This window comes from Abramis brama (assembly GCF_963993115.1).
Source record: "Abramis brama genome assembly, chromosome: 10".
Classification (NCBI taxonomy): domain Eukaryota; kingdom Metazoa; phylum Chordata; class Actinopteri; order Cypriniformes; family Leuciscidae; genus Abramis; species Abramis brama.
In genome coordinates this window covers 28675630-28701745 of record NC_139972.1, presented here as the reverse complement: position 1 = coordinate 28701745, position 26116 = coordinate 28675630, and the positions used below count along the sequence as shown (strand labels likewise).

Sequence of the window (26116 nt, the reverse complement as noted above, 5' to 3'; positions counted from 1 at the left end):
CTATAAACACTATTCCCCTGTTTTGACACATAAGTCAGATTTGTTGAACTGTCTTTGCAAAACTCTACACACAAATCCCTTCATTTCTCATTGCCTAGACAATGTTGTCATTTGGAAAGCACTAGCATTCAATATTGTTCACTCAAGTCAGCACAGCTTCAGCTCAGTTAGCACACATTTACCCAAGTGGAAACATTAAGAGTCAAAATTGATCACACACCAATCAGATCCTTCAATAGATAGATAGAAGGGCCAGAGTCAGTTCATTCAGTTTTGGAACAATGGATCCAGAAAGACATGAAGGAAGAAGTTGAGGACACTGGAGTGGAGGAGGAGGAGGAGGAAGAGGAGGAGGAGGAAGAGTAGATGGGAGTGGAGGAAGAGGTGAAGGAAGAGGATGAGGAAGTCCAAGGCAACAGTGGCAAGGAACCAAGCCTCCATCAGGTGACAGAATGGAGAAAAAAACCTTGGGAGAACCCAGGCTCAGTCGGGGGCCAGTTCTCCTTTGGCCAACAAGCGAACAGTTTATGACTATGATCCAGGCAGCATTACAGGTCAGAAGTCAGATTGGATCAGAACATTCAGAATATTTATCCTGTTCCATCTGGTTGGAAGTCGGAGTCATCACGCCAGTATAGAGACGAGTTTGTTGAGGATCAGTGCAGATGGCTGTTGTGTCGATGAGGCCTTCATAGGGCTGATGAGGCTGGCACTTCAGGGATGCGTCATGGGTGGGTCCAGGTGCAGGTCCACCATCTGATCTGGATCCGGCCTGGTTCCAGCGGACTGCGGTAAACCTCGGATAAACAGAGAGACTAATAATAGCGTAGACGCCATCCTTCTTATGATGTAACAAGTACATCAGGATTTATGGGGAGTTTTCCCGGCTCTGGCTGACCTAAACTATGCAGCCTAACATTGATATATAGAAGTCTATAATGTGTTATGTGTATGCTAGGTCAAAGAGATGTGTTTTTAGTCTAGCTTTGAACTGACAGAGTGTGTCTGCTTCCCGGACAATGTTAGGAAGATTGTTCCAAAGTTTGGTGCTAAATAGGAAAAGCATCTACTGCCAGCAGTCGATTTTGATATTCTAGGTATTATCAACTGGTCAGAATTCTGAGATAGACGTGAAGGACTATAATGCGTTAAGAACTCACTCAAGTACTGGGGAGCTAAACCATTTAGTGCTTTGTAAGTTATAAGCAATATTTTAAAATTTCTACAATGTTTTATAGGAAGCCAATGCAGTGTTGACAGAACCGGGCTAATATGGTCGTACTTCCTGGTTCTAATAAGAACTCGAGCTGCTGCATTTTGGACCGGCTGTAGTTTGTTTATTAAGCGTACTGTACAGTGCAACCACCTATAATAGCATTACAATAATCTAGCCTTGATGTCATGAGCGCATGAACTAATTGTTCTGCATTTTTCATTGAGAGCATATGATGTAATTTAGATATATTTTTAAGATGAAAAAATGCAGTTTTACAGATGCTAGACACGTGACTTTCAAATGAAAGATTGGTATCAAAGAGCATACCCAGGTTCCTAACCGACGACAAGGACCTGACAGAGCAGCCATCAAGTGTTAGACAGTATTCTAGGTCAGGGATGGGCAACTTCGGTCCTGGAGGGCCACTGTCCTACAGAGTTTAGCTTCAACCCTAATCAAACACACCTGAACAAGCTAATCAAGGTCCACAGGATTACTAGAAAATTACAGGCAGGTGATTTTTTCAGGGTTGGAGCTAAACTCTGTAGGACAGTGGCCCTCCAGGACCGAAGTTGCCCATCCCTGTTCTAGGTTATTACGTGAGGAAGTTTTTTGTCCAATAATTAGAATCTCTGTTTTTTCAGAATTAAGTAGTAGGAAGTTGCTAGTCATCCAGTTTTTTATATCAGCTATGCATTCCGTTAATTTTGTGAATTGGTAAGTTTCGCCAGGGTGTGAAGATATATAGAGCTGCGTATCATCAGCATAACAGTGAAAACTAATGCATGTACAGAGTGAACAGCAACGGTCCTAGTATTTAGCCTTGTGGTACACCATACTGAACTTGTGATCAATAAGACATCTCTTCATTTACAGCTACAAACTGATAATGGTCAGATATATGATTTAAACCATGCTAATGCAATTCCACTAATGCCAACATCATTTTCGAGTCTATTTAAAAGAATGGTGTGGTCGATAGTGTCAAATACAGCACTAAGATCGAGTAACACTAATAGAGAGATACAACCACGATCGGATGATAAGAGCAAATTATTTGTGACTCTAATGAGAGCTGTCTCGATACTATGGTACAGTCTAAATCCTGATTGAAAATCCTTGCAGATATCATTTCTTTCTAAAAAAGGAACATAGTTGTGAAGATACTGCCTTTTCATCTTTGACAGAAAAGGTAGATTCGAGATCAGCCTGTAATTGACTAATTCTGTAGGATCAAGTTGTGTTTTTTTAACAAGCGGTTTAATCATAGCCAGTTTAAAAGTTTTTGGTACGTAGCCTAATGACAAAGATGAATTAAAGATATTAAAAAGAGGATCTAAGGCCTCTGGAAGCATCTCTTTCAGTTGCTTAGTCAGTATAGGGTCTAACATACATGTTGTCGATTTAGATGATTTAACAAGTTTAGAAAATTCTTCCTCTCCTATGGTAATTAATTAATCAAATTTTGCCCTAGGGAGACTACAATGCACTCCCTGATGTGATACTGTAGTAGACAGTTGCATAGTTATAATTTTCTCCCTTATATTATCAATCTTTTACAGTAAGTGAAGAAGTTTATCAAATCGTTACTGATGTGCTGCTTGGAAACTTCTGGGCTTGAAGCTTTATTTTTCGTTAGTTTAGCCACTGTTTCAAATAAATACCTAGTTGGTTTTTTTTGTTTTTTTTCTAATATGGTTGAAAAATAAGCAGATCTAGCAGCTTTTAAGGCCTCACTGTATGCAATCAAGCTTTCTTTCCAAGAAATGCGAAATACCTCTAGTTTTGTTTTCTTCCAGTTGCACTCCATTTTTCTGGCTGCTCTCTGTGCTCTGTGCCTGAGTGTGCTCGTTGTACCACGGCGTTGGACTATTTTCTTTAATCTTCTTTAAGCGCAACGGAGCAACTGTGACTAAAGTGCTGGAAAAGAGAGAGTTAAAGGTTTCTGTTGCAATATCGAGTTCTTCTAAGCTATCTGCGATACTGAGATGATGAAACTGGTCAGGAAGATTATTAATAAAGCAATCTTTAGTGGCAGAAGTGATAGGTCTAACATATTTGTAACACGGAGTCGGCTTTGCAGCCTTGGCTAAATTACAGTTTTTTACGATTGCTATGACAGATTTTTCAATACATTTAACAATTTTCCAAAACTCTTAACACAGTTAGCACTACATCCGTCTGTGTAAGCTATACTATTAACACATTTATTGTTGCTTTAACACAAAATGCATACAGTTAGCACAAATTTAAAATGCTTGAACTTCTTTTACACACAAGCTCAAACAAGACCAAAACAATGGATTTTTACTGCCAAATTTACCAATGCTTTCACACTGTATGTCAGAACAGATAACACCATGTTCTAAACCTAACCTTACAGGCTAAACTCAAGGTAAACAGCTGTTTATATTGTGAACTGAAACACAAATATATCCCCTGTATTTTATTCTATTCTTACTGAGAAACAGCTGATTGAAGTTATGCAAATATGGGACAATGTGGCATTCCACCATTCCCGTCTAGTCACAGCCTGGTTTGACGCCTATCAGAGGATGATGTCCATTTTCCTTGCCCCTTCCCTTTCCTCATCCCCATTGAGGAGTATTCTCAGCCTGGAGATGAAAGGTTTTTGACCATAGTCCACAGGACCAAATGTCCCTCCTTTATGCAAAAGATGCAGCATACCAAGACATCACAGCTGAACATTGCCAGGGGTGGATAAGGCATGTTACTGTAAAATATTCTTCCCAAGATGCCTTGCCAGGGAAGATATCAGGTGTGATGTGGATGAGAACATGTGGACAAATGCAGAAGACCGGGCAGATTACAGTTTTTTACGATTGCTATGACAGATTTTTCAATACTTTTAACAATTTTCCAAAACTCTTAACACAGTTAGCACTACACCCGTCTGTGTAAGCTATACTATTAACACATTTCTTGTTGCTTTAACACAAAAAGCATACAATTAACACAAATTTAAAATGCTTGAACTTCTTTTACGCACAAGCTCAAACAAGAACAAAACAATGTATTTTTACTGCCAAATTTACCAATGCTTTAACACTGTATGTCAGAACAGAAAACACCATGTTCTAAACCTAACCTTACAGGCTAAACTCAAGGTAAACAGCTGCTTATATTGTGAACTGAAACACAAATATATCCCCTGTATTTTATTCCATTGCTAGTGAGAAAAAGCTGATTGAAGTTATGCAAATATGGGACAATGTGGCATTCCACCATTCCCGTCTATAGTCACAGCCTGGTTTGACGCCCATCAGAGGATGATGTCTATTTTCCTTGCCCCTTACTTCTCTTTCCTTAACCCCCATTGAGGAGTTTTCTCCGCCTGGAGATGAAAGGTTTTTGACCATAGTCCACAGGACCAAATGTCCCTCCTGTATGCAAAAGATGCTGCATACCAAGACATCACAGCTGAACACTGCCAGGATAAGGCATGCCAAAAGATTCTTCCCATGCCTTGCCAGGGAAGATATCAGGTGTGATGAGAACATGTACAAATGCAGAAGACTGCGCAGATTAGAAGATGACGCTTTTTCTGTTTGTATATTTTGTATTTTCACATACAGTAATACTGTAAATGGCAGCTATATTGCATATTTTTGTTATCTTGCAGAAATGTCCTGTTGAAAATAAAGCCGTTACTGCAGCAATACTGTCTCTGTCTTCTTTTTTTCATAAACCATACATTCTATAAAGCTACTCCAAGAAGGGTAATTTATTTTGTTGTATTGAATTTCTGCTGCAAAAAAACAAAAAAAACAAAATGCATGCATTTACATTACAAACAAAACAAAAATGTAGAGAGACTTCAAAAGAAACTGCAGTGCAAAACACAATCTATGATCAATACAATATACTGTCTGTTGTGGGCATACCTGACACATATAAAATAATGCAGTTTCTGTAATTCCATCTGATGTTAGTGTTTTTTATGACATTGTGCTATAATTGACTAAATGTTCCTGGTGGAAGAGAACATGTGTTAATGTTTTGGTAGACATAGTGTATTGTGTTAGTGTATTATTGTATTTTGAAAATTAGTGTTGGAGTTTAGTTTACAATGTGATTTTGAGCATGAAATTAACTGTTTTGCCAATTGTGTGTTTTAGGTGTGTTGGTGCGTTAAGAGTTTTGGAAATTTGTTAAAAGTATTGAAAAATCTGTCATAGCAATCGTAAAAAACTGTAAGTTTACACGAGACTAGATAATGATCTGAGATGTCATCGCTCTGCTGCAGAATTTCAACGGCATCAACAATGATTCTGTGTGATAATATTAGATCTAGAGTATGATTATGACAATGAGTAGGTCCTGACACATGTTGTCTAACTCCAATAGAGTTCAGAATGTCTTTAAATGCCAATCCCAATGCATCTTTTTCGTTATCCACATGTATATTACAGTTTTTCTGAATTGCTAAAACACTAAACCCCATTCTCTGAACCAAATTCTCAATAGTCTAAACCAATTTGTCTATCGGGGGGGCAACATAACTTACCAGTTTTGGAAATGTTGTTTTGAATGAATTGCACCAGTGTTTAAGACTATGTTGTAGTGTTTGTGTTTGTGAGGGTTTGTGTGATATCTGAGGGCAAAGTTTGGTTTCTCAGCAAGAGTGAATGGTTTTGAGTGTGGAGCTTCATTTTGACCTGAAAACAGGATGTTTGTGGAACTGGGTGAGACATTATGGATTTGTGTTTACTGTTTTGAGAATACGAGGCATAGTTTCAAGAAATGTTTTTAAGCAATCAAGAAAAACAAGTTCAGGTAGTTTAAACACTGCTTGCAAATCTCAATCTTCAAAACTCTAAACACATTCTCCCACTAAGACACATTTTGCATTGTGATGCACTTATGTTTCAAATTGCTAAACACAGGTTAAACACAACTGCAACACAGTTGTCACTGTTTAAACTCAACGACTCAACGAATTGTTCACACTTATTTCTAATGATGTGACCAAACCAACTGTACATAATACAAGTCAGTTCAGAGTGCTTAAATTGACTCAAAATGTTGCACTGAATGTTGGTACCATCAATGGATGGAAACAATATAAGAGGGAGAAAAGGAAGAGGATGAGAAGGAGGAGGTGAACAAGGAGGAAGAGAATGAGGACGAGAAAGGTGTGGAGAATGTTGTCAAGGCTGGATCTGGCTTCAGGGTTTTTCCCTTTGCCTGCAGAGATAATATTGACTGTGATGTGGACAAAGTCCTCTGGCTGGACCCAACATGAAGACGTGATGCTGAAGCAGAATCAATCTCTCTCACTTACCTTGATTCTGCAGTTGCACAACTCTACTGAGTGACTGTAACATGCTTTCATTTAGAGTTTTTTACTGTAATCTTTTTGGCTTTTGCAGTTGGGTCACTGTATTTTCACAGTATGCAAGTGCAAGTATACAGACATTCAATACTATACAATATTCAGTCCAACACTGTACTTGCAGTGCATACAGTATACAATTTATTCACCATACTTATGTAAGTTGTCATTACTATACTTTTTACGTAATTGCAAAATTTGTTTTCTTTGTTACAATATACTTATTTTCTGTAACTGCATGCTTTGGATTCTGTGTTCTCCATTTGAGGCAATTGTTTGATTTTGCCCGAAGAGTCAGAGGTTCTCTGAATGTGGTTTGAAAATTTGGTTTTGTGTTTAAGGTTTTGAGAAAGTGGGTGATGGTTTCAAGAAATGTGTTTTAGTACTATTTTTACAAGTAAGGTGTACATTTTAAAAATTCAAACTGATCACACTTGTAACACAGCTAGTCATTATTTTAAAACCTGATGTAATGCATTCATTCAGCACATATTTTCAGTCCACATAATCATTGTTTCAAACACAAGATTATTGTAATATGTAATGAGAACGTACTCGGTTACCTAATGTAACCTCGGTTCTCTCTAGAAGAGGGAACGAGTATTGCGTAAGTTGCTTACGCTACGGGAAAGTTCTCTTTCTTCGAGATCTGAAGCCAAAAAATTATCCTTAATTTTGTATTCATTGTCAACGCAGTGCGGCAGCCGGCAGACCATGATGGGCTGTATAAGCGTGCTCATTGGTTGCCCGGCGGCAACTGCTGCAGCCTACCAGTGAGCCCTGTGTAACGTCACACCCTATGAGTAAACTGAACTGAACTAAACTGAAAGAAGATCAGTCTTCGCGCCCTCCACACCCTTCTAACCGTCAAGATGGGTGTGGCCAGTGTGTACATAAGGAGGGCTCGCGGGCTGAGAATCTGGTTTTCATAGTCTGAAGCGCAAAAGCTCGTGGCGCGTCACGGCAGGTTACGCAATACTCGTTCCCTCTTCTAGAGAGAACCGAGGTTACATTAGGTAACCGAGTACGTTCTCTTACGAGAGGTTCTCTCGTATTGCATAAGTTGCTTACGCTACGGGAACCCCTTATCAACGCCGTGCGCGCCGAGCATCCAGCACATGAGTCCCAGGGAGACCGGGGAAAACAACATGCTGAAACAGGTGGCCGGTCGGAGAAACGGGCCAGCACATGTACAAAGCACTTCACTTCATATATAAAATAGAGCAGCACAGCCGGTCTATATATATCAGTGTAAACAATGCGGCCAGTAGCACGGGCCCGCATAGTACATAAGCACATATTAGGGGAAAAATAGAGCGGTCTCACCGGTCTATGTGTGGAGAGAATAATCCCCAGCGCAACCGAGTGTAGGACAGGCGGCCAGCGGCGCGGGCCAGCACCGGTACACAAGCGTGTAGTGGGGAACAAAGGAACAGAGCGGCATAGCCGGTCTGTGTACTAAAAACACTCTTCCCTTGGTGCCATACCAGAAATATTACCAGTACGTGAACGTAGTCTGCACATGAGCGACTGGGCAGAACATATATGCCACTTATACTGACAACAGTTTAGCCTGCAAGGCGGGAACTTCCAGGTTATAAAACCTCACGAATGTCAATGGGGAGGCCCAACCCGCCGCCATACAAATATCGTGGATAGAAATTCCGCTGGACCAGGCCCACGAAGAGGCGATGCCTCTAGTGGAGTGGGCTCTGATACCCAAAGGGCACTGCAGGTGTTTGGAGGCGTAAGCTGCTGCAACCACGTCCACTATCCACCTGGACAGGCTCTGTTTTGAGGCGGCAAGACCTTTGGTGTGCCCGGCGAAAGAGACAAAGAGCTGCTCGGAACGCCTAAAAGCAGCGGAGCGCGTAATGTAAACTCTCAGCGCCCTGACGGGGCATAGGAGGTTATCACTGTCCCCACTATCGGATGCTGGCAGAGCCGAAAGGGAGATGATTTGCGCCCTAAAGGGGGTACCAATCGCTTTGGGGATGTAACCGTGTCTCGGTCTGAGAATGACTTTAGAGTCATTTGGTCCAAACTCAAGACATGCAGGACTAACGGATAGCGCGTGCAGATCCCCTACGCGTTTTACTGAAGACAGAGCTATCAGAAAAACGGTTTTGAGCGAAAGGTACTTCAAATCCACGGATTCAAGCGGTTCAAAGGGAAAGCCTTCAGGGCCTCCAGGACCAAGGACAGATCCCAAATAGGAACCGAGGGGGGGCCGCGGGGGATTCATCCGTCTGGCTCCTCTGAGGAAACGGATAATAAGCTCGTTCCTTCCTATTGCACGGCTGCGCGTCGTCTCAGCAAACGCTGCAATAGCCGCCACATACACTTTGAGCGTGGAAGGGGACCTGCCCTTGTCCAACAGCTCCTGTAGGAAGGAGAGCACCCGCGGGACCTCACATGTGCGTGGATCCAGGCTCTTAGTAGCGCACCATTTAGCGAACACAGACCATTTAGACGCATAGAGCCTTCTCATAGAGGGAGCTCTAGACTGCGTGATCGTGTTTACGACCCCTTCTGGTAGGTCAACGGGTATCCGTTGATTATCCACGCATGCAGAGACCAGCGCTCTGGATGGGGATGCCAGATCGATCCACCGGCTTGAGAGAGGAGATCCTTTCTCACCGGGATCGGCCATGGGGATAAGTGCGACAGCCTCACTAGCTCTGGGTACCAGATTTGGTTCTCCCAACGCGGGGCTATAAGAAGCACTGGGTGGTGCGTTTCCCTGATCCTCGTGATGACCTGTGGTAACAGGGAGATCGGAGGGAAAGCGTACAGCGGGAGGCTGGGCCAGGTCTGGGCCAGCGCGTCCTCGCTCCTTGAGAAGAACATCGGGCAGTGAGCGTTGTCTTTCGACGCAAAGAGGTCGACTTCCGCTCTGCCGAATAGGCGCCAGAGCAACTGGACTGTCTGGGGGTGCAGGGACCATTCTCCCGGGGGAATGATGTCACTGGACAGTCTGTCTGGGCCGACATTCAGATGGCCCGGCACGTGCGCGGCTCTCAGCGAGCGCAACGAGCGATGAGCCCACACGAGAAGGCGTTCTGTCAGTTTGCACAGGTTCCTGGACCTGACACCGCCCTGTCGGTTCACATAGGACACCACGGACATGTTGTCCGAGCGGACTAGCACGTGGTGATCCCGTATGAGTGGGAGGAAACGCTTGAGCGCGTTCTCGACCGCTATCATCTCCAAACAGTTTATGTGGAGGGATATCTCCTGGTCTGACCACAGGCCAAAGACAGGTTTGCCCTCGAACAGAGCGCCCCAACCTAAGGTGGAAGCGTCTGTCGAGATAACTTTGCGGTGCGAGACGGCTCCCATTGTCACTCCCCGCTGGTACCAGTCGGCCGCTAACCAGGGCTTCAGTGCTGAAACGCAGCTCTGAGTCACTCTGATTGGAATGCCGCTGGAAGCCCATGCTCTGTGCGGCACTCGGGCGTTCAACCAGCGTTGTAGCGGGCGCATACGCAATAGACCCATCTGAAGCACTGCTGCAGCTGAAGCCATACAACCCAAAATCCTCTGAAAAGTCTTGAGAGGTGCGGTGCTGCCCGGCTGGAAAGACGCGGCCAGGCGTCGAATACAGCACGTGCGCTGTGTCGACAGGCGGGTCGTCATTGCCACAGAGTCCAGATCCAAACCCAGAAAAGAGGTTGACTGACTGGGCACTAATGAGCTCTTGGTCCAGTTGACCGTGAGCCCCAGGCTTTCCAGGTGGCTGAGAAGCACTGTTCTGTGGGCGATAAGCTCTGCCTCTGACTATGCTAGAATTAGCCAATCGTCCAAATAGTTCAAAATTCGCATTCCCTGACCTCTCAGGGGAGCGAGAGCCGTGTCCATGCACTTCGTGAATGTGCGGGGTGCTAAAGACAGGCCTAACGGCAGGACAGTGTATTGATATACCTGACCGTCGAAGGCGAATCTCAAGAATGGCCTGTGACGGGGTATTATCTGGATCTGAAAGTACGCGTCTTTTAGATCGAGAGAGATAAACCAGTCCCTCGGGCGAATCTGCGCGAGGATCTGCCTGGTTGTGACCATTTTGAACGGTCTTCTCATAAGAGCCTTGTTCAAATGTCTCAGATCCAAAATCGGTCTGAGAGCTCCGTCCTTCTTGGGAACGAGGAAATAACGACTGTAAAAGCCCGACTCGCTCATAGAAGGGGGTACCGGTTCTATAGTCCCTTTGCACAGGAGTGTCGCTATTTCTGCTCAAAGTAGATGTGCTACTTCCCCATTCACTCTCGTCTCGGTACGCGCATGAAAGCGCGGGGGGTGGCGAGCGAACTGCAGAGTATAGCCCTCTTTTACTGTGCTTAGCACCCATTCTGACGCGCCTGGAATAGCTTCCCACGCTTTCACGTGTGCAGCCAGGGGCAGAATGGCCTCCGAGCTCTGATTGCCGCGCGTCGCGGGCTCGAGAGCTCGAAACGGAGGCGTGGGCACAGCAGGCGCGCTCTTGGTGCTTAAATACGGCGGCTCACATGCAGCGATAGCTGGCCGTTTTACACACAGTGTCCCGGTGGCTTTGGATGGGGAACATACAGTGTGAGGTGCGTTAGTATGTGTGAGCGCTCGAGGGCGGGCACAGGACTTACATTTAAACATGACCGGTCGTGAGAGGCCGTGTGACAGAGCGGGCAGTGAGTAGGTGTGGGCACGGGGAGGTGGACACGTGACCTACTTTTAACACTCGAGCGGCTTCTGCCTGCTTTATGAGAGTGGGCTCTGTGAGAGACACGGGATTTATAGTGCTTGTGTGCAGGGGTGAACACGGAAACGTGGGCACATTCACTGCATTTGAAACACATGCGGCGTGAGCCGTGCAACCAGACATTATGCTCATTTGAAATTTCTCTGGGTCGCCGTGAGAACGGTGGTTGCGCGCAGGCGAGCGGGTAGATATACCGGCTCGTTGGCTGCGAGGTAAACATCTGCAGTAGCCGTGGCAACGGGGACTGACAGAGCGTGAAGCTTTGATGGTGGTCCAGCCGCAGCGGGACTAAACCGTCTTTTCTTCCCTCGTGTTTAGACGCTCATAAATACTCGAGCACCATGAGTAGGAGTGGTGCGAGAGGCGGGTTCGCTTTCTGTATGTAAGAAAAACTGGCCACGAGCTCGGAGAAGCGAGCAGCATAAATTTTTATCTGCCACGAGAGCCAGGATCGAACACGGGTCTCTGGCACGAAAGCCTATGATTCTACCACTGTACCACGGGGAGAACACATTAGCTTTTGGTTAGCGCGATCATAAGAGAGAGCGACCTCATGTTTGTTTGCAGGCGTGCGTGTACTAAAACAGGCTCGTTTACTGCAATAGTAATATTTCCAGCCGCCTGAACCTAAGAGGGGACTGAGAAATGTGTGAGAATTGGCGGCTTGTCCGGCCACAGCGGGACTAAAACACTCTCTCTCCTCTTTTCGCCGGTGAGTGAGGCGCGCGCGCTGAACGTTGCTCGTGACCATCCGCTCTGTCATCCTTTGTGAACAGCGCAATCTGCGCGGCCCAACAAGTGGGAGAGCGGGTTCGCTTTCTGTATGTAAGAAAAGCTGGCCGCGAGCTTGGAGAAGCAAAAAGCATCAATTTTGATCTGCCGCGAGAGCCGGGATCAAACACGGGTCTCTGGCGCGAAAGCCTAAGATTCCACCACTGAGCCACAGGGGAGAATACATTGGCTTTTGGTTAGAGCGAGCATATAATAGAGCGTCATCATGTCCTGTGACGGCGTTTGCTTGCAGGCGTGCGTTTATAACTCGTATACTGCGATATGAACAATTCCAGTCGCCTGAACTTAAGAGGGGACTGAGAAATGTGTGAGAAATGGAGGTAGGCCCGGCCACGGCGGGACGAAAACACTCTGTTCTCCTTTCGCCGGTGAGTGACGCGCGAGGACGGAGTAGCTTTCTTGCAACGTAAAGAGAGCTCCAAGACCGTCCGCTTCTGCCATCCCCTGTGAGCGGAGCAGTTTGTGCGGCTTGAACAGAGGGAGAGGAAGCTCGCTCTGAGACCGTCCGCTTCTGCCATCCCTTGTGAGCGGCGCAGTTTGCGCGGCTCGAACAGAGGAAGAGGAAGCTCGCTCCGAGACCGTCCGCTTCTGCCATCCATTGTGAGCGGCGCAGTAGCGCAGCTCGAACGGTGTCTATCTCATTCGCCTCATCCCCTGATGCGGCGGCTCTGCGAGCGGCGCTTCTTCTTGCGCGGCCCGGCAGGGACAGGCGGAGCGACAGCTTGGTCGAAAACTTCAGGTCGAGCCCGCAGGGTCGACATTGAAAGTTCTTTGCACTCGGGGCAGCCGCCCGTAGAGAGTGCGGTGGCGGCGTGCTCGTGGCCCAGGCAGAGAGCGCAGAAGAGGTGGCGGTCTCCGTTGCTGAGCGGGGCGCGGCACGAGCCGCAGGAAAAACGAGGCATTTTGACAAAAACACCTCGTGCTCTTTTAGAACAGTGAGAGAAAGTGTGTGTCGCAGGGCGAACACACACAGCAGTAATAAAAGGATATGACGCCGGATAGCGTAGTAGGCACGGATGGCTGAAGGCGGCGACGGCGGCCGGCTTCCTCAGGCGCTTCCCTAGGCTTGCTGTCCTAGGCTTGATTCTCAGCCCGCGAGCCCTCCTTATATACACACTGGCCACACCCATCTTGACGGTTAGAAGGGTGTGGAGGGCGCGAAGACTGATCTTCTTTCAGTTAACAATCAGTTCATTAAAAAGCAAACAAAGCAAGATACATGTTTCAAATCACTCTTGTTGCCGAATTAATTACAGAAACACAGGCTAAAGTTGCCTCACTTACATTACCTAACTCATGTAATTTAATCCATAATGTTATATATCTAGTGTGTTATCAAACGGTGTGATGAAGTATGACACAGCCATGAGGATTTGATGCCATCTGTCTCCCTTCTATTGATGCATCTCTGGTCAATCTGATGTTACATAGTCTTTGACTGTTTCCTCTCCCTCTCCATGTTCACAAATAGCTCTCTCTCTCTCTCACACACACACACAAACTTTGAACATAGTGGTGGTTATCATCTAGGATAATTCACTTGTGTAAAAAGAATTCATTATATTTGGAAATCCATTTTGGAGATTGCAAACTAGTTCTATAGAAACTGTCTATAGAATCAATATCTATATAAATCTATAGGTTTACCAAATGATTCATTGAGTAACCATTAAGTTCAGTTGGATTAAATAATACACACATGTATTAAACTGAACAAGAAGAGATGCTGTGGTGAGCAGGACGAGGCTGAGGGCCGTGGGAGAAGGGCGCGAGGCCGGTGGTGTGATTACTGATGAGCGACACCTATGAGATGCACCAGTCTTGTATCGCTCATGGAGGAGCGGAAGCATAAAAGGAGGAGCGACGACAGTGGAGATCGAGAGAGGCCTAGGCCTGGATTTTATTTGATGTTTGTGTTTTATTTGATGTGACAGCAGTCGTCCATGAGGGGCTGCTGTCTTTTACTTTCGTTTTGTATTTGTTTTATTTTTGATATATTAAAGTTTGTTTGAATGTTCGCCGGTTCCCGCCTCCTTCCCACAATAACGAACTTTGTTACAGATGGAAATCAAAAGTTTGATAGTAATGGTATTATGAAAGGCAAACATTTAAATAGATGAAACAGTTATGTTGAGTAGTGAAAAAGATACTTTGTGATTTTGAAAACACAATTTAAAACGTGATGAAATGCTTGTAAAAAGTGCACTTTTGATGATCTGTTGTGATATAAACACCTTACTAGTGAAAATAGTATCAAAGCGAATAAAAAAAAACCTGTAAATCATAAGAAGCCTCAAAACATTGCTTTAAAAGAAAAAAAAATGACATAAAACAGTTTGCTAAAGCATTATGTAAACATGACCAAACAAATTTCCCATTCGTGCATCACAGCCTCAAAACTATTCAGTTTTGTTCCTGGTAATCTGCTGCAGTCATTCTTTTACTGCTAAAAATGCAAAACCTGAGTATTTATACTTATGAGGAAACTAAGAATGACTGACATTACTAATTTTTATTCTAGATCACAGTGGAAGGGTTCTCTTTCGAGAGATTTCAAGGATGAGTCAGGGTAAACTGTGTTTCAGTTTGAATATTGGACATTTAACTAAATACAAAATAACAAAACTAAATTCAGACAAAAAGAAAGTTACATAGTGTACCTTTAAAATTGCTGTTATAATTGCATGTGAATGAACCCAAGTGCATGATTACTTCTTTTCTGAGTGAAATGAATATTTTTGCTTCATGCCTTAATACCCTTTATTCTTGCTGCATCATTGAACTTTGTTATGCTATTATGCATTTGTTATGCTTGTTTTCTGAAAGCTTCTGCAGATTCTCATGTACATAGGTCTTAGCATAAACATTTCTGCCTTATTCAAATTAACTTTTTGCTTGTATCATAATATAAAAAGGCCAAAAGCACAAGTCTGTTCCTTCAATGCTATCACTGACTGAAGAAGACTATTTAAGTGCATGAACCATATCGACCTCTTTTTTGGCGCTTTTTGTCCATTTCGAAGATAAATTATTAACTAGTCTAAACTAGTCTCAAAGTTCACACAGTTTAGCAGAAGGTTTTAGCCAACGAAGCGGCTACAAATGAGCAGTAGCCTACAACAAGCTATTCATCCTAGCATGAAAAGAACTGCAACCCCGTTCTCACTCCCAAGGCGTCAAAAACTGAAGCATGGTCAAGCGCCCCCGGCGTCACACAGAGGACTCCAAAGGCGCCCCTCGGCATCACTCTGACTAATTTGGAACTCCGTTGCTTTCAATGTGAAACCTGCGGCGTCAAAAACAGACGCAAATTTTATCAGTAGGAAATCGCGCTGAAGAAGTCTCATTCCGACACAACACATCGCGATATTTGGCATCAGTTCACGTGTGCCAGATGTTGGTAAGTAGTGTAAATACAGGGTGATAAAAACAGGGTGATTAAACATTGTCTGTCACGTGACGTGCTATACTGCCGTGCAAAGGCAAAAGACCTTAACTTCAATTTTGGTCAAAATTTGTTATTGCCATTTTTGGAACAATGGACATCAGTTTTATCATGTGGAAAAATATATTGAGTCAATTTTGTTCTTTTCTGCTAAAAATAAGATGTTGTTTTTGTCATAACTTCCAAAAGCAGAGGGAAAGCAAAGGCAGAAGCCCTTAACATCAGTTACGGTCTTTTAGCTTTGTTCTGCTGCACTCTAGAATGCTGGAATCAAGTTACAGTTGGAGTTAAGGCACTCTGCCTTTGTTTTACCAACGTTAAATTTTTGCGCTGAAGTTACGGTGTAACGTTAATGCCTATATGTAATTGAAGCACTTTTGCCACAACCATTAAATAAATAAAGTGAAAATAAAATTGTTGCAGTGGTTGTTTTTAAATGTATCTAACATAATAATGGCCTATCCTCGCGGGAAAATGATGGTGGAGATGGCTTTGAAACGCAAATACCAAGATCAAGGTAAGGATGATATGGATACATGAAGAATTTTTTTTTTTAGATATAAGCTCAGTCGGATACCACATCACCTTCTACTGGATGTGTAATGAGCTAATTGAGCATCATAAGCTACATTTAGATTGCCAAATCCATATTTGCAGTTATTTTGGTGAGAGTAACTTAAAAGTAATGCAATAGTAGTGTAATGCCTTACATTTTAAATACAGTAATATTGTAATGTAACGAATTACTTTGAAATGACAGTTACAAGTAATAAATAACGCATTACAGTTTCGAAGTAACTTGCCCAACACTGTTTGGAACTAATTGTACTACTTTAAACCTGAAATGAATATGATGAACTGATTGGAGGCCTAGGCCTATAGCACGTCACGTGACAGACAATGTTTAATCACCCTGTTTTGAATTAGAAAGTAATGTAACGCAAAACCTCCGTGGAGATGACAGATATAATGCAGTGACTGAACATGAGCTAATCTGATAATATTGACAAACAGAACATACATTATATCAAACATTACTAGGAAAGCGTATTTACACTACTTACCAACATCTGGCACACGTGAACTGATGCCAAATATCGCGAATGAGACTTCTTCACCGCGATTTCCTACTGATAAAATTCGCGTCTGTTTTTGACGCCGCAGGTTTCCCATTGAAGCAACGGAGTTCCAAATTAGTCACAGAGTGACGCCGAGGGGCGCCTTTGGAGTCCTCTGTGTGACGCCGGGGGCGCTTGACCATGCTTCTGTTTTTGACGCCTTGGGAGTGAGAACGGGTTGACAGTTTATGTAAAAGATACATCATGCAGAAATATTTTTATTTGTTTGTTTAAAGGAGCCGTATGTAAGATTGTGGCCAAAACTGGTACTGCAATCACTTTCAAATTACTGTAGAGCGGTGTATCCCCTCCCCCTCCCCCCTGACTCGAGGTTGCCAGATAGGCTGCAGGATCCAGCACAAACGTTTGTAGCTGCAGCTGTGGTAACTAGAGCTGAGCTGGCAACCCGGATGCCGAAACACTACTGACTTCGTGATTGGTAGATAGGTGGAGGGTGGAGCATCAGGCCAAAACACAAGATGACAACATCAACATAAGTTGAGGGCTGCAACTTCACTTTTTAAATGACAATATCCTGGCTGGACTACTGTTGTCAGTGATGTAAGTATTTGAAATGAACATGATTTCTTAATGTCTAGTGACATATCAGGGCCATTTTATGATTAATTGAAATACATTTCTTACATACAGCTCCTTTAAATAAGCCAAAGAAGGGTTTATTTATAAAGGAAGAAGATAAAGTGAAGATTATAGCCTCTAGATGGCATCCTCTGTAGCCTACTGCTTTTAAACACTCAAGAAGAAAGATTATCAACAGAATGTGGCACGTCAAATTTGCATTTGTTTTTACATAATATTATATAATCATGCTCAAAACACCAATATCAAACTGCAGAACTATAATGATCTGCTCTGCCCTTAATTCTTAGTTGCTGTTGTCATAAACATTTGTATTTTTAAAATTATTATCTGGATTATGTTAATAAAGTATATGATTCTATTTTAGGTTGCCATGGAAGAATGTAACTTTAACCTTTGAGAGCTGATATTCAAAATAGTTTTCTACAGAAGCATAGTTCCCTTGTTGCTTGTGGGTGTTACTCCACGCCACTTTCTCTTTCACACAAATGAAGGGGAAACAACCAACAATTGTTCATGTGAAGACGTTGTTGTGAGCTTTAATAACACACACCTGCAGAAAGAACAGAAGGAAAGGACTGAAAATGGGTAAGAATCTACATCTACGCAATATTCCTGTGGCTATGACTATGTTTATACACCTAATATAATATAGCAAGCTAATTTCTGTTTTATTGAGACAGATGCCCTGTGAAAAGAAGTGGGTGATGTGGGCAGTTTATGTTTTCTGCAATGCCTTTTCAAAATGACATGCATTTTTTATTCCCCCACCCCTTGGTTGAGTTCATTATCTTGACTTCTTTGAATTGTTGATTTGATCAAGATTATGCAGCATGGCGTTGAGTTAAAAGCTTGGACTCTAATCCAACAGAAGTCAAAAAGAGATCTCATCATCCATCCCTGCTGTTGTTTATTAGTGTAAACCACTATTTTAAGATAAAAGAAGAAAAAAAAAAAAATTGCATCTCTGGCTAGTTTTTGAGACTTCAGTCACGTGTTCAATACATGCCGTGTACGTCAATATTGGTTAAAAAGCTGTGGTCAGAAAGGATGTGTCATTTGCAACTGTATTTACTGCTTAATGCAAAATGTATTTGCTTAAATGCAAAACTGTCTGAAAGCATTAATGAGACCAGAATAGCAGGAAAATTATATTTTGTCTTTTCAATGTTTAATTTTGTGGTCTTATGTTGCATGTGAATTGTGCAACAAATTTTGCTGACAAAGTCTTTTAACCTACTAGCCACAATTTAAGCTGTAGACAGCAAAAATACTTTGTTGGGTTATAAGTACTCTTGTTTATTCTTTTAAAAGCGTAAAAGCATGTTTTTGAGTTAAAATACCCAGTAAAAGATACACACATCATGCATTTTATACATAAGAATATACTGTAGGACACGATGCCCCCTGGTGGCATCATGGTAAGATTGAGCATCTACTTTTATCATAAGCTCTAAATTTGCAAACATTTATTCACCATAATTCTGACAAATAAAATTATACATTAAATATAATTTAGCCTAATCTTGAGCATGATTAACAATGAACTGGTAACTAAGGTTCTAATTTGAACAACACTAATACGATTCATACTTAAAATCAGAGCTGTAATAACTATCCCAAAAGACATAATTTTAAAGACATTCATCAGCTTTATGCGCAACTGAAAATCATTAATTTCCAACTCCAGTGAGCTGTTAACCGCTGCAACCGGATTGCTGAATCAGTTGGATTTCTGAATGAATCCTTCTAATTCAGTTTTCAACCAAAATTAAAAGAAAGAATCAGAAATGTTATGACTTTCTTTTACAGTTTGATTTCTATTTTTTTGTGCAGCGAATGCAACCTTTTTGAGTGCTGTGAATGGGACCAATGCAACTCAGATGGAAGCCTTTTCAAGCATTGAAATCTTCTATATATGCATATATTTTGTCGTCTTCGCTCTGGGTATTGTTGGAAACGGGCTCGTCATATTTGTGACTGGCTACAAAATGAAGACGACCGTCAACTCCATATGGTTTCTCAACTTGGCGATTGCAGACTTCATCTTCATCTTAATCATCATCCTCTACATTGTTACTGCCTTTAACAAGATGGCTTGGCATTTCGGTGACTTCTTGTGCAAGTTTGTCAGCTTTGTGGCGGTGCTCAACATGTTTGCCAGCATTTTTTTGCTGACTGCTATCAGCCTGGACCGATGCATGTCCACCTGGGTGATTGATTGGGCTCAAAACAAACGAACTCTTGTCAAAGCCAGGATCATCTGTGCATTTGCGTGGGTTTTATCCATCCTCTGCAGCATCCCCTTTGTCATCAAACGCTTTGTAAATAATAACCGGTGCATTTATTATCCAGAACCCTTCAAGTCTTTGGTCATATACAGGTTTATGGTGGGTTTTCTCATCCCCTTCCTGATCATTGCATCTTCATACATTGCTATCGGAGTGCGTGCCAAACGTCTCAAAAGGGGGAAGAAACTCAAGCCTTTCCGGGTCATCATATCTGTGATCATGGCCTTTTTCATATGCTGGTTTCCTTTTCATGTTCAACAGCTGTCCACCGTAATTGCAAAGGAGAAAAATTGGAGTGACTTTGAAACAGTACTAAGACACATAGGACCTTTCGTAAACTGCCTGGTTCATCTCAACAGCTGTCTGAACCCTATTCTCTATGTGTTCATGTGTGAGGAGTTTAAGAATAAGCTGAAACAGTCTCTACTGCTGGTGCTGGAGACGGCGTTTGCTGAAGAACATCTGTCTTTCCGATCATCTCGCCCTTCCACTTGTTCAGGCCTCTCAGAATCACAGGGTCTCAAGATGAACGACACAACCTTCTCGTCAACTGGCAGCAGCCAGGACAACAAAACATGCTTTTAGAAAATCAGTCCCAGAGATATTCATTCCTTGTATTAGTCTGAAGTGATCCGATAAAACATATTAAGAAGCTTTCCACTTTGCCGCCTTGAACCCCTCATCCCATGTCAGATAAGCAGTGATTCAAAGACTTGTTTGTTCTAAAGTCAATCCAAAGGTGTAATTCATGCACCATTAAAATGACATTTCAGGCAGGTTTCTCAGACATGCCCCTTGTTTTCCATTGGTTAGACTAACAGATAGCTCTACCTCAAACTCATGCCATTGGTTGGGTCAGTGTTGTTGCGTCTAAACTAGTTGGGATGATAAAAATACTTTGTATTGTTTATGCTTTTTATGGGAAACAGATGTTTATTGTATACTCATGGCTTTGGGGAAATATTTCAACAGACCTGTAGATATAAATATTTTAAACATATTTTACCTATTATATGCTGATTATATATATTATATATTATGTTTACCTTTTTAATGCATTTCTTTTCCATTGACTTGTTTTACACAATCTTTAAGCCACGTTGTAATAGGCTACTGCTAATTTAGTTACAGTATATTATATGTTTATATAGTAGCCTACTATATAATGTTTATTCAATCACCAAAACTGAAGTAATTCTGTGTGAAACATGCTGTCTGTACACTGTAAAAATAAAAGGTGCCTGGACCTCAAGTACACACGCACATTCTGAACACTGATTGCAGTTTTACTGTCCCTGGTGCAAGCGAGGACCTCATTATATACCAACACAAACCAGGACAGACAAAGAAAAAGAGGTGTGTGTGTGTGTGTGTGTGTGTGTGTGTGTGTGTGTGTGTGTGTGTGGTGCTCTATTAAACTGACAAAGCTTCTAATTAACCAGACCTTTTGTGTATCGTCTGTTGAAGCCGTATAAACCAGCACGCCTCAATATGGAAAGGAATTCGAGAGTGGAATGCACAAATCTGAATGGGCCATGACAAGAATGTCCCACTTCAAAGAAACTCCTTTTTAACAGCTGCTTTTTGAGTGGATTCAACCTCACAATACTTGGAGAAAACAAGGAGCAAATGAAATGCCATTGCAACTATATAAACACACCGGCACAGGCTGATGAGCTCATTGATATGATGCTTGTGCAAAACCAAATAATCCACAACCTGCACTTTTGAGTGTTAAGCGGAAAATGGGAATTGGAGTGTTAAGAAGTAAATAAGAATTTGTGTAGACAGATAGATAGACAAAGAGACAGATAGATATAGACAGAAAGACACACTGACAGATAGACAGATATACAGACATATATATATTTTATATATAGACAGACAGACAGGTATATAGACAGGTAGACAGAGAAACAGATAGACAGAATGGGTGATTGGCCTTTTTTAATTAGAAAGGATGAAGGAAAAACATGGAGTCATGATCCCATTAGAGGCAGAAATAAATAGGGGGAGGATGGGCGGTTGTGTATGTTTTTTACAAGTAAAGAGTTTGAACTCTCATGCCTGAGCGAGCCATTCATTATGACTCTCATTACAGTAAACACACAGTTTATTATAAAGTAACACGCTCAACCTCAGCATACCAAGACGAGCACGCCTGTGCATACATACACAAATGAGAACATACAAACATGCTGCAGTATCACATAACCCGATGGTGCCAACAGGTGCCTACACTGTAAAAATAAAAGGTGCCTGGAGGAACCTTTTGGGGTTCTTCACTTTGCCACACCGGCGGAACCGTCTGTAGATCCTCTAGGCACCCTTTAAAAAGGGGCGGTTCTCTGAAGAACCACACAAGTTTCCTGAGGAACTCTTGTATAAGGCACTGTGTGGAATCACTTTGTGTGCCTCCAGGAACCAAATTTCATTGTTTTTAAATATTTAATTTCATGTTGTTACTATGGTTACCTTTGACTTATTATAATAAACAAATTGAACCAAATACAAAATAAGAATTGTTTATTACATATTTGATATTCATTTGTATACATACACTTCCATGCACATGGGAAAAAAAGCTAACTATAGATTAATATCAATGAATACACACACAAAAAAAAAAAAAATAGTATAATACATTAGCAACATGAATAATCAACCATGTATATACAATAGATAAACAAGAAAAGACATCTCAACAAAATGCATGGAAACACATATGTTCCACGAAATAAATCAATGTAAAAAAATTACATTTTGACTAATTAAAAATGTCCATCTTTACTTAACTTTAAAACATTTGTGTTTCAGTCCGATGGTAAGTCTGACATCACTGTTTCCAAGTCCAAAAGCTCTATCAGATGCCAAAAACAAACAAACAGTGCTAATATACACTCATTGTGCTGTAATATTCCTGAAAATTATGATCCTAACCTTTATCTCTATACCGAAATCTTAGATGGTTAGTTATTCAGCTATTTTGAATCATAAAATGTTGAAGTCTGGGATGCCGTTAGACTGGAGACTGTAATGTACACTATGGCTTTTGAAAAGCTTAAATGTGTGACTTGAATCAACAGTGTTCATAAATGGTTGTTGAGTATTCTCATGAAACAAGATAGAGGAAGTATAAGTAGAGGCTTCGACCCGGAAACAGTATTAAGGTGCAGTAAAACTAGATGTACCGCATGGCGGTACAAAATATGACCGCCGCTCAGGCCTGCACTGGCTTTCCACAAAAATAAATGACGTGGAGCAATTTGGCTGTATTGCGTGTTTATGTATATACCTAAAAAAAGTAGTAGTATGTGCATGTCTGTCTGTGTGTGCGTGTATGTATGCGTGCGTACAGTACATGTGTGTGCGCGTGTGTGTTTGTGTGTGTATGTCTGTGCATGTGGATTTGTATGTGTGTGTATGGGTGTGTGTCTGTGCGTGTGGATGTCAGTGTGTGTGCATGCTTGCATTTGTTTGTATTCCTGCATGTGTGTGTGTGACAGTATCATCCTAAACCAGCAACCCTTCGCTCAACACCACCATCTACAGGCCGATGAGTGTACAGTCACTAAATGTGCACATAAATGAATTTATTTTATACCCCCCCATGGATGAAATTCTACGAAACTTAGCATACCCCCAGAGGATGTCAAGTTAATCATACACATGAAATATGGTGCAGTTCTGAACATCTAAACTGAAGATAGGGGCGATTAAAGCAGAATAATATTGCATTTTCATTTTTTATGGGAGGGGCGCAAATCACAAATGAGTGATTATGGGCTAGGTTGATGTGGGCCCTTAAGACCAACATACCATACAAATTTCTGCATCCTCGGTGCCACGGTTCAGGTAGTTATTTAGGAAAAACAGCATTTTTTGGGTTTGGGGGGGCCCAGCGCGGGGGGGGGGAGTGGCCCCCGGGGACCAAACGAAATTTTTCCGTAAAAGTCTAGTGGGGCTACATGCCCACCAAATTTCATGTTCCCCGGTGTTTCGGTGTCCCTGGTATCGTTGACGAAAAATTCAGTAAGATGAAAAAAAAAAAAAAAAAAAAAACTTTGACAATCGATTATGGGCTAGGTTGATGTGGGACCTTAAGACCAACATACCATAAAAATTTCTTCATCCTCGGTGCCACGGTTCAGGTAGTTATTTAGGAAAAACTGCATTTTTTGGGTTTGGGGGGGCCCAGCGCGGGGGGGGAGTGGCCCCCGGGGACCAAACGAAATTTTTCCGTAAAAGTCTAGTGGACTACATGCCCACCAAATTTCATGTTCCCCGGTGTTTCGGTGTCCCTGGTATCGTTGACGAAAAATTCACGGGGGCCCCAGCGCGGGGGGGGAAGTGGCCCCCGGGACCAAACGAAATTTTTCCGTAAAAGTCTAGTAGACCAACATACCATAAAAAATTCTTCATCCTCGGTGCCACGGTTCAGGTAGTTATTTAGGAAAAACTGCATTTTTTGGGTTTGGGGGGGCCCAGCGCGGGGGGGGAGTGGCCCCCGGTGACCAAACGAAATTTTTCCGTAAAAGTCTAGTGGGGCTACATGCCCACCAAATTTCATGTTCCCCGGTGTTTCGGTGTCCCTGGTATCGTTGACGAAAAAATTCAGTAGATGACAAAAAAAAAACAAAAAAAAAACTTTGACAATCCCTATATGACCGCTTTCGCTAGCTATGCTAGCGGCGGTCATAATTATCTGTTGTTCTGTGAATGTTCACTGGTGAATTCCAGTCATTTCAATAAGAATTTACATGGTCAGCAATTTTGTTTGTGGTCAAAAATGTCACTATGGAACCAAGTTGGTGTGAGGTACTTAAAGAGTTAGAAAAGTGAAAAGGTACAGCAGATTCGTTTTCCATTTGTTTTTCCTCTTTTCTGGAGGATGGTCCAGGCACTTCAATGATTTTCAGGTCTACAGGAGGATTTTTATTATTGTTCAAACTTGTATTTCAGCTTACCGAGATCCCTGCAAAGTACAAAATTTACTGTTAGTAAGGTTATTAAAGTGATAGTTGTGAAATTTAAATAATTTCCTCAGCCTTATGACGTTCCAAACCTGTTTGACTTTCTGTCTGTGGAACCCAAAAGCAGATCTAAGCAGATCACAATCAAAAAAATTTTGTAAATCATTCATGAAACCATTCTTATGTACACTTGTCTAGTTCAATTCAATGCAACAATTTATGTAAAAATGGTTAAGCTCCAAAAATGTCCCAGAAAAGATCCTAAAAATAATCAATGAGTTCACAACTCATGTGTTATGGGTTGTGTTGCAAGTCTTCTGAAGCCATAATAGCTTCTTCCTTTTTTTTTGTCGAAAAAGACTAAACTTTATATATTCAGAGTTAAATGTCTTATTCAAATGCAAATGATAAAGATATAAGAAAAAATGCATAGCATTATTTGTGAACCAAACCTGTGATATTATTTTTCTGAGTAACATGAATGAGATTTTTTGAGCATGAGGGAAGATTTTCAGAGAATAACTGATTAAAAAAACACAAGTACACAGTCAAACAATACAATTTCACACAGAGAAAGTTCATAGTAATAAAGTGCTTGCATGTGGTGCAGGTAACTTACTGTAATTCAATGTTGCCACTGAAATGTTCAGATTATTTTAGAAATGTAACGTTAATGGTTGTTCTGGGGAAACAAAAGAACAAAGCTGATTATTCACAACATAATATTGACCTGTAAATGGCTTTAAAATGGTATTTAAAATGGTATTTGAGAGAATGCGCCAATGAGGGCACCTGTAGTAAGTAAAATTAGGCTAAACAAAAACAGACCAAACTATATTAACCTGCTTTTGTTATTCATAACAAACGCCAATGACAGCAGGAATCAGCTAAATTAGTTAGGCTATATCAGCAATTTGAAGACACTGTGATGTATGCTGTTACTTGCCACTAGGTGGAGACCTGTACATGTATCTTTGTTATGACAAGTAAAGCAGAACAAGAATGACATTGACAGTGAACAACTCGTGGTTCCAGATTATAGAGAAAGACTCACCTGCTATCCTGGGAAGGTCAGCATGCACAGAGTTAGGACTAGTCAAGAGAGTCTACAAGGTGGACTGTGAAGAAAACACTGACATTCTGAAAGAATTTGATGATGTGTTCAATGGGTTGGGGTGCATACCTGGGGTGCATCATATCAAGATTGATACGACAGTGTCTCCAGTGATACATCCACCCAGAAAAGTGCCGATCGCACTAAAAGACAACATAAAAACTGAACTAAGCAGAATGGAAAGTCTTGGAGTGATCGACAAACAGACAGAACCAACAGATTGGGTCAATAGTATGGTGACGGTTGTGAAGCCGAACAAACTTCGAATCTGCATTGATCCCAAAAGATTTGTACAAAGCTATAAAAAGAGAACACTTTCCACTCAAGACAGTTGAAGAAGTAGTGAGTGAAATGCCAAATGCAAAAGTTTTTTCTGTGTTGGATGCTAACCATGGTTTTTGGCAAATTCAACTGGATGAAGAAAGTTCCAAGCTTTGTACATTTAATACACCTTTTGGTAGGTACTGTTTTAAGAG

The 26116-nt window shown here is 42.0% G+C and overlaps 1 protein-coding gene across 1 annotated transcript; it reads left to right on the top strand.

The window, feature by feature from the left end:
* The first annotated feature begins 16764 nt into the window (after nt 1-16764).
* Nucleotides 16765-20808, top strand: LOC311091565 (C3a anaphylatoxin chemotactic receptor-like). Its single transcript, XM_084127534.1, has 3 exons — nt 16765-17223; nt 17630-17850; nt 19099-20808. The coding sequence occupies exons 2-3, from the start codon at nt 17847-17849 to the stop codon at nt 20136-20138; spliced, it is 1044 nt and encodes a 347-aa protein (XP_083983660.1). The 5' UTR covers nt 16765-17223; nt 17630-17846; the 3' UTR covers nt 20139-20808.
* The last annotated feature ends 5308 nt before the right edge of the window (nt 20809-26116 follow it).